Raw genomic sequence first — 14,744 nt, 5'->3', positions numbered from 1 at the left:
AAAACGCTCCCTTCAAGTGACCCACAAAATGTTGGCCTAGGAAGGAGCCATCCTTGCTTCCATGGCTGTATCCCTGATCTGTATGTATGTCTGCTCCTCAAAGGTAAAGTAGTTGTTTGTATGTATAAAGTTGATTAGGGTGAGCAGGAAGAATGTCGTAGATCTGGAATCAGATGGGCACTGTTGAGGTAATGTTCAGCAGTAGACATACAACACACCTGGTGAATATTGGCATATAGGAAAGTGGCATCAGTAGTGACAAGTAAGATGTGTAGTGGGAGTCGAATGGGGACAGATTTCAGACAATCTAGGAAATTGTTGGTGTCTTTAATTTAGGAGGGAAGTCTTTGCACTATAGGTGACAGGTTTTCATTAACCAAGGCAGTGATATGCTCAGTGGGTGTTTTGAGACAAGCAACTATGGAATTGCCAGGGTGATTGGGTTTAATCAACTTTATACTTACCGACAACCCCTTTACCTTTAAGCAACAGACATACAAACAGATCAGTGGTATGACCACAGGAACCAGGATGGTTTTCTCCTATCCTTCCTTATTTATACAGTTATTCATCAAACAGCACAACCTTTAAATAATAAAATATTGCCAGTTGGCATTTTTGTGATCTTTCCAAGCTGTTTAATTGTGTAGATCATATTACTATCTCAGAAAAACTCAAGTTTTATGGAATTGATGGTTTTATGTGCAATTGACTTGAATCACACTTAAAAAACAGAATGCAAAAAGTTGTGCAAAAAGCTGTGCTGAATAATTTAGACAATACAAAATTGTTAAGGCTTTCGTGGCCACTTGTTGACAAACTGCCTATTTTCTTCTGTCTTGGGTTCTTTGGCCAACGTTCATCTGATGATTTTACTGACGTTTCACCAGCATGAGTGGCTGGTATTGTCAGAGCTTCACCCTCCATTGCCGGTGGTGAACTGGAGATGATCTCATGGCCACAGACTACATGTACCTGGTGCGCCAACGTCCGAGGGCTTCTCCACGGTCATTTCTGGTGTGGTTCTCCTCTTGCTACCTGCAATGGTTGTTTGCTGCAGTACGGGAACCCAGAATCTGTTTTGTGTATTTCTACAGCTTCTCTGAACAAGCGAGCGTGGTAGCGCTTCTCAACAGCCAGAACTTCCATGTCGGTGAATTTTATTACACGGTCAATCTCACTTAGCACATGCTCTGCCACATCCAATTTCTCTACCTGCCCCAACCTGCAGTGTCACTTACGTTCTTTAATCCTGGTGTTGATTCATTGCCCCGTCATTCCAACATAAACTTTTCCACTCGTGCATGGTAAGCATACCACTTACCATGATTGATCGTCTAGTCATTCCAACATACCGCTTACCATGCACATGTGGAAAAGTTTATGTAAGAATTACTGGACAATCAATCAACACCAGGATCAAAGTACATAAACGACACTGCAGGTTGGGGCAGGTGGAGACGTCGGCAATGGTAGAGCACGCACTAAGTGAGACCGACCGTGAAATAAAATTCACCGATATGGAAGTTCTGGCTGTAGAGAAGCACTATCACACTTGCTTTTTCTGAGAAGCTGTAGAAATACACAAATATGAGAATAGCTTCAACAAGAAAGAAGAATGCCTTACAGTAAACAGATCATGGGTTCCTGTACTGCAGTGAACACCCGTCGCAGGTAGCAAGAGGAGAACCGCACCAGAAATGACCTTGGAGAAGCCCTTGGATGTTGGCGTACCAGGTACATATAGTCTGCGGCCATGGGCTCGGCTCCAGTTGACCACCAGCAATGGAGGTTGAAGCTTTGACAATGCCAGACACTCATGCTGGTGAAACATCAGTAAAATCATCAGATGACTTTCGGCCGAAGAACCTGAGACATAAGCAAATAGACAGTTTGTCACTTTAGACAATATTGGAAGGGTAGAAAGCTTTGGTGACTGGGGAGAAATCACAAAGGAAGTTCCACAGGGTTCAAAGTTATGTCTGCTGCTATTCCTTATATATCTGAATGATGTTCAACTTAACATTTGACAAGCAGAATTGGTACTTTTAGCAGACGATACTATTGTTATGGTAAACCCCATCAGAGATAAAACAACAGAAGAATTTGTAATTGATATTCTCCAAAGAATTATGAAGTGATTCTCAGAAAATGATCTCTCCCTAAATTTGTGGGTAAAAAATAAAAGAAACAATGCACAACAAATATAGTCATCCCAACAGCTGATGTAGCACCGGAACAGTAGTCGATAAATGAGCTAGAATGCTCCATATTTTTGCGAGCATATACATTGACAAAAGCTTGAACTGGAAAAAGCATATTACTGAACCGGTCTAACAGTTGAATACAATTACTTTTGCTCTTCATCTGACTACTAATCTTGGAAACAAACAAATTAAATTCCTGACATATTTTGCATATTTACACTCAATAATGTCATATGGAATAATTTTCTGGGGTAACTCACAACTTAGAAAGAAAACACTGAATGCTCAAAAGTGAGCAGTTAGAATAATATGTGGTGTTCACCCATGGATGTCATTCAGGTACCTCTTCAATGAGCTAGGTATTTTTTAAACATTTTCTAAAATGCCATCACAGTACATATATTCACTAATGAAATTCATCATAAATAATCCATCACAATTTAAGAAAATTAGTAATGTCCATACCTAGAACTCTAGAGGGGAAAATGGTCTTAACTAGCCATTACTGAAGCTCTCGGTGGCTCAAAAAGGAGTTCAATATGCGTCAAAAAATATTTTGGTCATTTTCCCAATATCAGGAAATGTCTGGCAGGTACAAATGAAAGTTTTAAATCTAATCTAAAATCATTTCTTCTGAACAACTCCTTTTACTCTATGGACAAATTTCTTTTCAATAACCACTACCCAGCAAAAACACTTAAATTGTATTAAATGTAGCTGTATGAATAGAACTAAAAAATAGTGTGTTCATTCATGTTAATACCAATCATGTTTACCTATCCTGTAAACTGACATGTTACACATCATTTGATAAAAGAATTGTTCAAATGCTCTGTGGAACATGTAATTAACTAACTTGGAGGGGGCTTTCCTGGGTTCCATAAGCCTTCAGCCCCAGGTTTGGTTTAGATAAATTAATGACATCTATGGCATAAGGACTGAGCTGCTGAAATTTTTGGCGTATCGAAATATGTTCTTCCAATTAAATTTCACTTGGTCAGATTGTGAATCTCATGCTACTTTCCTCAATGTTGGCCTCATCCTCACCAACAGTCAACTACACACTTCCGTTCACAGTAAACATAAAACAAACAAGTGTGCTTACATTTTGACAGTTTGCTCCCTTTTTATGTCAAATGTTCCCTCCCATACAACCTTGTCATTTGAGCCCAACATATTTGTCCACTTCCCCCATGAACCATGGACCTTGCCGTTGGTGGGGAGGCTTGCGTGCCTCAGCGATACAGATGGCCGAACCGTAGGTGCAACCACAACAGAGGGGTATCTGTTGAGAGGCCAGACAAACATGTGGTTCCTGAAGAGGGGCAGCAGCATTTTCAGTAGTTGCAGGGGCAACAGTCTGGATGATTGACTGATCTGGCCTTGTAACACTAACCAAAACGGCCTTGCTGTGCTGGTACTGCGAACGGCTGAAAGCAAGGGGAAACTACAGCCGTATTTTTTCCCGAGGACATGCAGCTTTACTGTATGATTAAATGATGATGGCGTCCTCTTGGGTAAAATATTCCGGAGGTAAAATAGTCCCCCATTCGGACCTCCGGGCGGGGACTACTCAAGAGGACGTCGTTATCAGGAGAAAGAAAACTGGCATTCTACGGATCTTAGCGTGGAATGTCAGATCCCTTAATCGGGCAGGTAGGTTAGAAAATTTAAAAAGGGAAATGGATAGGTTAAAGTTAGATATAGTGGGAATTAGTGAAGTTCTGTGGCAGGAGGAACAAGACTTTTGGTCAGGTGATTACAGGGTTATAAATACAAAATCAAATAGGGATAATGCAGGAGTAGGTTTAATAATGAATAAAAAAATAGGAGTGCGGGTTAGCTACTACAAACAGCATAGTGAACGCATTATTGTGGCCAAGATAGACACAAAGCCCATGCCTACTACAGTAGTACAAGTTTATATGCCAACTAGCTCTGCAGATGATGAAGAAATTGATGAAATGTATGACGAGATAAAAGAAATTATTCAGGTAGTGAAGGGAGACTAAAATTTAATAGTCATGGGTGACTGGAATTCATCAGTAGGAAAAGGGAGAGAAGGAAACATAGTAGGTGAATATGGATGGGGGGGAAGAAATGAAAGAGGAAGCCACCTTGTAGAATTTTGCACAGAGCATAACTTAATCATAGCTAACACTTGGTTCAAGAATCATAAAAGAAGGTTGTATACCTGGAAGAATCCTGGAGATACTAATAGGTATCAGATAGATTATATAATGGTAAGACAGAGATTTAGGAGCCAGGTTTTAAATTGTAAGACATTTCCAGGGGCAGATGTGGATTCTGACCACAATCTATTGGTTATGAACTGGAGATTGAAACTGAAGAAACTGCAAAAAGGTGGGAATTTAAGGAGATGGGACCTGGATAAACTGAAAGAACCAGAGTTTGTACAGAGTTTCAGGGAGAGCGTAAGGGAACAATTGACAGGAATGGGGGAAAGAAATACAGTAGAAGAAGAATGGGTAGCTCTGAGGGATGAAGTAGTGAAGGCAGCAGAGGATCAAGTAGGTAAAAAGACGAGGGCTAATAGAAATCCTTGGGTAACAGAAGAAATATTGAATTTAATTGATGAAAGGAGAAAATATAAAAATGCAGTAAATGAAGCAGGCAAAAGGGAATACAAACGTCTCAAAAATGAGATCGACAGAAAGTGCAAAATGGCTAAGCAGGGATGGCTAGAGGACAAATGTAAGGATGTAGAGGCTTGTCTCACTAGGGGTAAGATAGATACTGCCTACAGGAAAATTAAAGAGACCTTTGGAGAGAAGAGAACCACTTGTATGAATATCAAGAGCTCAGATGGCAACCCAGTTCTAAGCAAAGAAGGGAAGGCAGAAAGGTGGAAGGAGTATATAGAGGGTTTATACAAGGGCGATGTACTTGAGGACAATATTATGGAAATGGAAGAGGATGTAGATGAAGATGAAATGGGAGATAAGATACTGCGTGAAGAGTTTGACAGAGCACTGAAAGACCTGAGTCGAAACAAGGCCCCGGGAGTAGACAACATTCCATTAGAACTACTGATGGCCTTGGGAGAGCCAGTCATGACAAAACTCTACCATCTGGTGAGCAAGATGTATGAGACAGGCGAAATACCCACAGACTTCAAGAAGAATATAATAATTCCAATACCAAAGAAAGCAGGTGTTGACCGATGTGAAAATTACCGAACTATCAGTTTAATAAGTCACAGCTGCAAAATACTAACGCAAATTCTTTACAGACGAATGGAAAAACTGGTAGAAGCGGACCTCGGGAAAGATCAGTTTGGATTCCGTAGAAATGTTGAAACACGTGAGGCAATACTAACCTTACGACTTATCTTAGAAGAAAGATTAAGAAAAGGCAAACCTACGTTTCTAACATTTGTAGACTTAGAGAAAGCTTTTGACAATGTTAACTGGAATACTCTCTTTCAAATTCTGAAGGTGGCAGGGGTAAAATACAGGGAGCGAAAGGCTATTTACAATTTGTACAGAAACCAGATGGCAGTTATAAGAGTCGAGGGGCATGAAAGGGAAGCAGTGGTTGGGAAAGGAGTGAGACAGGGCTGTAGCCTCTCCCCGATGTTATTCAATCTGTATATTGAGCAAGCAGTAAAGGAAACAAAAGAAAAATTTGGAGTAGGTATTAAAATTCATGGAGAAGAAGTAAAAACTTTGAGGTTCGCCGATGACATTGTAATTCTGTCAGAGACAGCAAAGGACTTGGAAGAGCAGTTGAACGGAATGGACAGTGTCTTGAAAGGAGGATATAAGATGAACATCAACAAAAGCAAACCGAGGATAATGGAATGTAGTCAAATTAAATCGGGTGATGCTGAGGGGATTAGATTAGGAAATGAGACACTTAAAGTAGTAAAGGAGTTTTGCTATTTAGGGAGTAAAATAACTGATGATGGTCGAAGTAGAGAGGATATAAAATGTAGACTGGCAATGGCAAGGAAATCGTTTCTGAAGAAGAGAAATTTGTTAACATCGAGTATAGATTTAAGTGTCAGGAAGTCGTTTCTGAAAGTATTTGTATGGAGTGTAGCCACGTTAGGAAGTGAAACATGGACGATAAATAGTTTGGATAAGAAGAGAATAGAAGCTTTTGAAATGTGGTGCTACAGAAGAATGCTGAAGATTAGATGGGTAGATCATGTAACTAACGAGGAGGTATTGAATAGGATTGGGGAGAAGAGAAGTTTGTGGCACAACTTGACTAGAAGAAGGGATTGGTTGGTAGCACATGTTTTGAGGCATCAAGGGATCACAAATTTAGCATTGGAGGGCAGCGTGGAGGGTAAAAATCGTAGAGGGAGACCAAGAGATGAATACACTAAGCAGATTCAGAAGGATGTAGGTTGCAGTAGGTACTGGGAGATGAAGAAGCTTTCACAGGATAGAGTAGCATGGAGAGCTGCATCAAACCAGTCTCAGGACTGAAGACCACAACAACAACAACATATTTGTCCGGATGCAGTCTCTTTACAGCAATACACTGCAATTATCACCTCACCCTTCACTGTACATAATTATCCCACCAGCCTGGTTCAAATGAAGATTTCCTGGACTAATATCCAATACTGGTACTGCTAGTTCCTCGTAAAAACAACTTAGAAGTACACTTCTTATCATTCAGTACTATCCTGGATTAGAATGAATTAATCAACTTTTTTGGCAGAGCTATGACTTCTATCCTGGTCAGACCTCACGCTCCTTCTGCACCCACTTCCTTACCATATGGCTCCTACCCTCATTGCCAATTCCATGCAAGACTAACCCAATGGATCCTCCTACCACTACATGTACCAGCCCTGTAACTGGCTAAACATTTACTGTCAAATGGAGAGCCACCTATAAAATGACACATGTTGTGTACCAGCTGTTATGTGAACACTGACCTTCTATGTTGGTATGACTACCACCAAGATATCAGCTAAAGTGAATAAACATAGACAGAAGAGGGTGTGTACTGACAACACACAATGTTCTATTGCAGAGCATGCTCTACAGCTTGACATCGCCATGCCTGTTTCACCATATCTGACATCTGGAAATCCTGCTCTTGACATCAGATCCTCAGAGCTATAAGGTTGGGAACTGGCATTTACAGTATCTGCTTGGTTCTTGCCACTCATCTGGCATAAATTTACGTTAATTTCAATGGTATTACCATTTCTGTTCTGTAACTATTCCTTATCTTCATTCCCTTTTATAGTTTTCTATATCTCTTATTACCTGATCTGATGTATCCTCCACTCCCCCACCCCACCCCCGAAAAAAAAGTCACACACACACACACCTCTACCACAGAGAATGCACTTAGCTTTCCACTCTTATTAACTAATGACAATGTAGGAAGAGACAGATTGCTACTTACCTACTTACCGAAAAGAAGACATGTCAAGTTGCAGACAGGAACAATTAAAAAGACACTCATATACAGCTGTCAGCCACAGCCTTCATCAGTAAAAGAGGCACACACATCAATGTCTGTCTCTCTCTCTCTCTCTCTCTCTCTCTCTCTCTCTCTCTCTCTCACACACACACACACACACACACACACACACACACACAAGCAAGCAGGCAACCACACCTCGTGCCAAAATGCAACATCACGTGGGATGCAAGCAGCAATCTGGAGGGACTGAGGAAGGGGAAGGCATAGTAGTGTACAGGTGGGGAGATAGAGGAATGCTGTCTGGGGGAGTGTGCAGGGACTAGATTGCCAAGAGGCACAGTATCGGGAGGTGTGGGAAAAGGACCAAAAACGGAGAGGAGTGGGGAAAGATGGGTGGATGTGTTGGCAGAGGGCTGAAAATAAACAGGATGGGAGATGAGAATGGGAAGTAGATGACAGGGCAGAGTGGGTGGAAACCTTTGGGTGGAGGGTCTGGGAACATTACGTTACTGCAGGTTGAGGCTGGGATAATTACAGGAGTGAAGAATGTGTTGGAAATATAACTCCCATCTGTGCGATTCAGAAAAGCTGGTAGTGGAGCGAAGAATCCAGATGATACTGATATTAATGGCTGCTTCAGTAGCCAAGCCATCTGTATTCTTCCCTCTACTACCAGCTTTTCTGAACTGTGCACATGGGAGTTATCCTTACAACAAATTCTCTGCTCCGGTAATCATCCCGGACTCAACCTACGGTAACATGCTGTCCCCATGCCCTCCACCCAACTGTTTCCACCTCCTCTGTCCTGTCATCTCCTCCTCATTCTCATCTCCCACCCTGTTTATTTGCAACCCTCTGCCAACACATCCGCCCATCTTTCCCCACTCCTCTTCTTTTTGCTCCTTTTTTCCTCACATGCCTGCCCCACAAGTTCATGACACTGCACCTGTTAGCAGTCTAGGCCCTGCACTCTCCATCAGACAATGTTTGTCTCTCTCTCTCTCCCCACCTGTACACTGCCATCCCTTCCCCTTCCCCTTCCCCACCCCATCCAGATTGCTGCTTGCATCCCATGTGACGTTGCATTCTGGGCCAAGATGCTGGAGTTGGTGGTCATTTGTGGGTGAGGTGTGCTTGCTTTTTTTTTTTTTTTTTTGTGTGTGTGTGTCTTTTACTGATGAAGGCTGTGGCCGAAAGCCATATGTGAGTGTCTTTTAATTGTGCCTGCCTGCAGCTTGTCTTCTTTATGGTAAATAACAGTCTGTATTTTCATACATTGTTGATATTCCTATCTGGCATTCCCATTGTTTGATTTTCACTCTTACTAACTCTTGAATGATGTTTTGTTGGTAACCTTTGTGTTGCTTGTTACCCTTTCTTCAACTTTTTAGGTTCTCGGGATTTCAGATCTCAACCAGTGCATGTATCTACAATCAGTCTTTCTTCCTCATCCTGTCTGTTAAGTCTCCCCTGACCTGGAGTTCTGGGCAACATTTCCATAACTGTTCCCATTTCCTAAACCTCACCAATCCTTTTCCTTCATTCCTTTTCCTTTCCATCCAACTCTTCTGCCAGTAGAAGGCACCATTGTCTCTGTAAACTTGTGAATTTCCATAGCTTTTATATGTCATCAATGATAAAATCTGCTTCAGGTGTAAAGCTTTTTATACTTATTTTTAAAAAGTAAAGCACAACCTATGTCCTATATACAGGTGCATATTAAACTGTGAGTCCAAAAATGATGCATAACCAAGGATAATATAGATTAAACTATGTTAAAATAATGTATCGCTGGTATGTAGCGTGAAACAGGATATCCTCTTTGATTCTAGACCTGCCAGAAAGCCTCTCACAGAGGAGGATAATGGTCTGGACTAAAGGTGTGCCATACATGTATCCACATGGTAAAAGGCTGTCGTTCAAACATAGTGCTGCATACACATCCATCAAACTTGTAATGAGCGCAAACCAAAGTTGGAGTCATCATTTATGGACTCACATTTTAATGTGCACCTGAAGATGGGACACAGGTCCTGAAATTGGGCTGTGCTTTCCTTTTCAGAAATAAATATAAATAATTTTACAACTGTAACAGATTTTATCTTTTATTATGTGTGTTTTCCTCTGCTACTGCTTGGTGTACAGATGTTTTATCTGCCCAATAAATTTTACTTTTTTTTTTAGTACAATAAACAAATCTCGCATTGGTTAATTCAGCTCTACACATCTTCAACACTGACCACTGTAAGATCACCACTGGATGCAGTAAGATATACATATATCCAAGAAAATAGCCATAATACATATGCAGAATGGTAGCTATACTACAGTGAAGCTGGGATTCATCACAAAATCTTACTTTCTGGATGGCCAAGCATATGATACTGTTAGTCAGTGCCCCCAGCAAATGTTCTGTCTCCACAGCCTAACAGTTTTTTTCTGTGTGAACAATGACCTGATTAAAAATATTTTTATGCTGTGGCACTTGTAGTGTACTGCACCATGTGAGATGCAAGGTATAAAATATCGCATTCTGCAGTGTGTGTGGTATGGAACTAAGAAACCAGCAGGCAATGCATGCCGTGAACAGCCTCGACCACCAGTCATGAAAGTTTGCATGGGACCTCCTTGTGCTCAAGGTAAGAAAAGTAAAAGAAAAGAAACTGGTTTAAAATAATTTTTCATTGCTTTAACATCACATATTAGATCTTAATTATTTACTAATATGTATCTATTTCAGGTTGGTTAGTTCTACCAGGAATAGCTAATCGAAATTTTTATAATAATAATAATAATAGTGGTATATAGTAATTACTGATAGTTAAATAAGAGAGAGAGAGAGAGAGAGAGAGAGTTTAAGGTACAGCTTTGGAATACAGAGATTTGAATTCAGCTCTACTATACAAAGGAGGATCAAATGTGAAAGATGTACAAAGCTAAATATAAAATTCTTGTTTGTATATAGCATCCCCTTTGGCAAGTACATTCCCTCCATAAAGCGGAAATTTCTTGGTTCTGTTCATTAGAAAGATTCCAGATTGCCTCAACAATTTTGTATTGCTGATGAAGCTAATTTTCCATTATGTACCACCCTACTGGAAACTTCTGAAGATAGTCACATACTTAATTTATTTATTTATTATTGGTCCTGTAGATAATACAATTTGTACAGTAAAGCACATCATAATATAGGACAAGTCAATTTGAAAATTATGTTAAGACTGTGTATGATGAATGATGAGAGATGACGGTAGTGGTACATAACTCACATAGCAGAATACATATATGATATATAGACAAAATATAAAAAAAAGGTGGTGTGTGATGAGAGATGGCAGTGGTGGTACATACTACACAGTGCAGAGTACATATGAGATATACAGGCATAATATGAATATCATACAATAATTAAATTTTCTTACTAAGTAGAAATACCTGCAAGTGAATAAACAGCTTATTACAAGTAATTAAAATTTTGTTTCAAGAAATTCATGTACAGAATAGAAACAGTGATTTAGCAGTAGTTCCTTTAATTTAATTCTCATTATTTTTGGGTTTTTGCTTGTTTTTATGTCTTTTGGGACATGGTTGTATATTTTAATGCCCATACACTTAACCCCATTCCCATATAATTTTGTGTTGTGAGCTATAATTTGTTGCTGGGTTTTGTTTCTGGTGTCATGTGTGTGGCAGTCTGCATTTCTGTGGAGGGATTCCAAGTGCTGTACTGTATTACTTTGGATACTTCTAATACATTCGACATTTTTGTGAGCTTTACTGAGTATGTTGGTGACACTCTAGTAATTCAAGCATTTTTGTATGTTATACCCACTGATTAGTCAGTGAGACATGGGTAATGCACAAAAGCGACAAAAGTAGAATACAGGCTAGTGAAATGAAGTTCCAGAGGAGCAGGTTGAGTGTAACAAGACGAGACAGATTGTGAAATGTGTATGTGAGGGAAAGACTAAAGGAGGAACCAGTACAGGACAGGATAGAAAAATCAAGACTGCAGTGGTATGGACACATGAAGAGAATGGATGAGGGAAGAATTCCAAAGAGGATGTTTGATCTGCAACTGGAGGGGAAGAGGCCCAGAGGAAGACCAAGAGATAGATGGGTGAAGGGAGTGAAGGAATGTGTGACGAGAAGAGGAGAGAACTGGACGAAGGTGGAAGAGGGGGAATGGTGGAAAGACAGAACACGATGGAGAGGCTTGTGTTCCCGACAAACCCAGCCAGTGGCTGGAAACTGTCCAAGATGACGACGACGATACCCACTGATTAGTATACTAATAATTGTTATAGCTCACTTCAAGGCCTTGGTCAATGTTATTCCTCTTATTCTTTCCAGCCTCAGCAAGATCCGCTAGTTGAGATTTTAGAGAAATGTTTCTGTTTATATTTATTACACTATCATATGTGGGAATGTTGCTTTCCCTTATTACCAAATCTGATGATAACTAAAACTGAATAAATATTGCAGCAACTCTGCTACTCTGATCTTTATGATAAGTGTAGCTGCTACAAAATATGGAATCCAATTTCATTGTAGCATTTGCTGCAGTCTGCACTATTTTTGAAACTCTGTGTGAATGTTTTGTGTCTCTTCTTGGAAAGATTTTTAGTGATTTTTCCATACTTCTCTTTCTATTTATATTTCTCTCCTTTCTGCTCATTGTGTTCCTTGTTTGGAAAGTTGTAAGTCAACACTTTTTTTTCATGCCACATATCAAGTGTCAAATGTAAGTAGAGCATTTGGTTGCCAGTTAAGGAGTGCTAGATCTAGACTGAATTCAAAATGAGGATTCACAGTCATTGATCTGGACGTTAGTAAGCCTGGTTGTGATTTTTAGGCAGTTTTCAGCACCTAATTTGAGAAATGCAAGTCTGTATCTCTAACCTGAAGGGCATTCTGTTCACAGTAACCAACGATTTTTTAAATTGTCTATCTGTTTGCTTTCCATGACTTTGAAGAGTTATGATTGAAGGAAAGGTGCCGGCCGGGGTGGCTGAGTGGTTCTAGGCGCTACAGTCTGGAACCACGTGACCGCTACGGTTGCAGGTTCGAATCCTGCCTCAGGCATGGATGTGCGTGATGTCCTTAGGTTAGTTAGGTTTAAGTAGTTCTAAGTTCTAGGGGACTGATGACCTCAGAAGTTAAGTCCCATAGTACTCAGAGCCATTTTTTTGAAGGAAAGGTAGAGAGTGAAACTAAGTATTGCTGCACGACATTTTTCTCTCAGATGATGCTTAGACAGATACCAAGCTTGACAGACAAATAACCATCAACAGTGTCACAAAACATCAGTCTGTAAGACAAAGTTTTGGAATCTGAACTAGGGCGATCTACCCAACTACGTCTCTAATCGATTTTGCTAAATACTGGCAGTGAAAAATTTTTCACTATCAAAATTCATTCTGTCCACCTCTGATTTTATTCTAGCCTCACAAGCACATGCTAGTAGCTTCAGCTACAGAGGCATGTGTAAGAACAGAATTACTACAGAATTTTACTCAGAATAATAAAGCCTATATTATATAGTGCCCTTCCTGGAGAATATTTTAAAGCACATGCTCTGACTTTAGAATATTTGAAAGGACATGCATACACACACTTCTCATAGTTCTTTGATTGTATTTTTCAGCCTCAGACCACACAAATAGCATCATCGAAGGTTTTGTCTCTGTAATAGGTAATAATCAGATTATTTGAATACATTACATAGTCACTCATCAACTGAATGGGCCAGAATACAAAGTAACTCATCAACTGAACAGGCTAGGATAGGCACTCATAATATAAAATTTCATTGGAAGTTGGTCACTTTTATCACCTTAGGGAGTATGCCTAGCCTAGTCAGTATATGCTCTTTTTTGACCTTAAAACTGCAAATATGTGGCTGATAGCAGTGACATGTATTTAGAGTGTAAGGGCCATTCTTTTACATTTAAACATTGGCAGAATTACTTTAAATGCAAACTTTTGGGTTGGGCTTTACCATGACTGTTATTGACATTAAATGAAACAACAAGTTTACCGTTACCAGTCACTATTCATTTATCTCCATGACACGTTTCAAAGGTTTAAAACTCCATCCTCAGATGGATTTACATTTGTTATTATGACATTAGTGCATGTGTTGTGTTACAAATTTTTGGAGGAACTTGTGGCTCTGTCTAGTGGAGAAACAATACACTATTTCAGAACATGGTTTTGGGTTTCTTTTGACAAAAAACTGAACATATATCTAACGGTAAAAGTAAAATAAGTAAAATATAGTTTCTTTCTTTCTTGAAGTCATTGTCCCACTTCAAAGCGGGGTGGGTCATGCTACTATTGATATGGCAGCATTAGTTGCACAGGGTGGCCGGGTGCCCTTCCAACCCCCGGGATGGAGTTAGTGTACCCCAGCTGTCTGCGTCTAGTGTAAGCCATGGAATAGTATGAACGTTTTCAAATGTCTGCGTGACATGTAACTGAGGCAGAACGTGGGGACCTGCCCGGTATTCACCTAGCGAGATTTGGAAAAACGCCTAAAAACCGCATCCAGGCTGGCCAGCATATCAGCCCTCATCGTTAATCCACCAGGTGGATTCGATCTGGGCCAGTGTGCCTACTGGAGTCCAAGAAGCAGCACATTAGTGCTCTCAGCTACCCTGGCGGGTCAAAATAAGTAAAATAGAGTACCTATCTATTTTACTTATTTTATTTTTGCTGTTAGATATACGCTTAGTTTTTTGTCAGAACAAACCCAAAACCATGTTCTGAAATTTTGTTTTATTTCTCCACTAGACAGTGCCACAAATTCATCCAAAAAATCATAGCACAATACACACACAAATGTCATACTAAAAAATGTAAATCCGCCTGATGATAGCAGTTTAAATCTTTGAAACGCGTTTGGAGATAAATAAACAGTGGCTGGTAACATTAAACCTGTTGTTTCATTTAATTTGAAGATTTAACAAAGTTGAATGAATGCAGTGACAGCTGCAGATTTTTATTGAAAGTATATAAGTTGTTGTTTTGATTCAGTAGTCATTTAACTATGAATGAAAGAAAACAACAATGACTTCAAAAATTATGGCTCCCGCCAGTTGCAAAGTATTTTAATTT

The 14,744-nt window shown here is 39.9% G+C and overlaps 1 protein-coding gene across 1 annotated transcript in view; it reads left to right on the top strand.

The window, feature by feature from the left end:
• LOC126262791 (protein madd-4-like) overlaps nt 1-14,744 on the top strand; it is a 362,890-nt gene that overhangs the window by 328,985 nt on the left and 19,161 nt on the right. Inside the window, exon 18 of the mRNA XM_049959614.1 lies at nt 10,117-10,264. Within this exon, the coding sequence (XP_049815571.1) occupies nt 10,117-10,264 (148 nt within the window). The remainder of the gene's footprint in view (nt 1-10,116; nt 10,265-14,744) is intronic.

This window comes from Schistocerca nitens, chromosome 6, assembly GCF_023898315.1.
Source record: "Schistocerca nitens isolate TAMUIC-IGC-003100 chromosome 6, iqSchNite1.1, whole genome shotgun sequence".
Classification (NCBI taxonomy): domain Eukaryota; kingdom Metazoa; phylum Arthropoda; class Insecta; order Orthoptera; family Acrididae; genus Schistocerca; species Schistocerca nitens.
The sequence above is the reverse complement of the archived record's forward strand: the minus strand, read 5'-3'. Positions and strand labels throughout refer to the sequence as shown.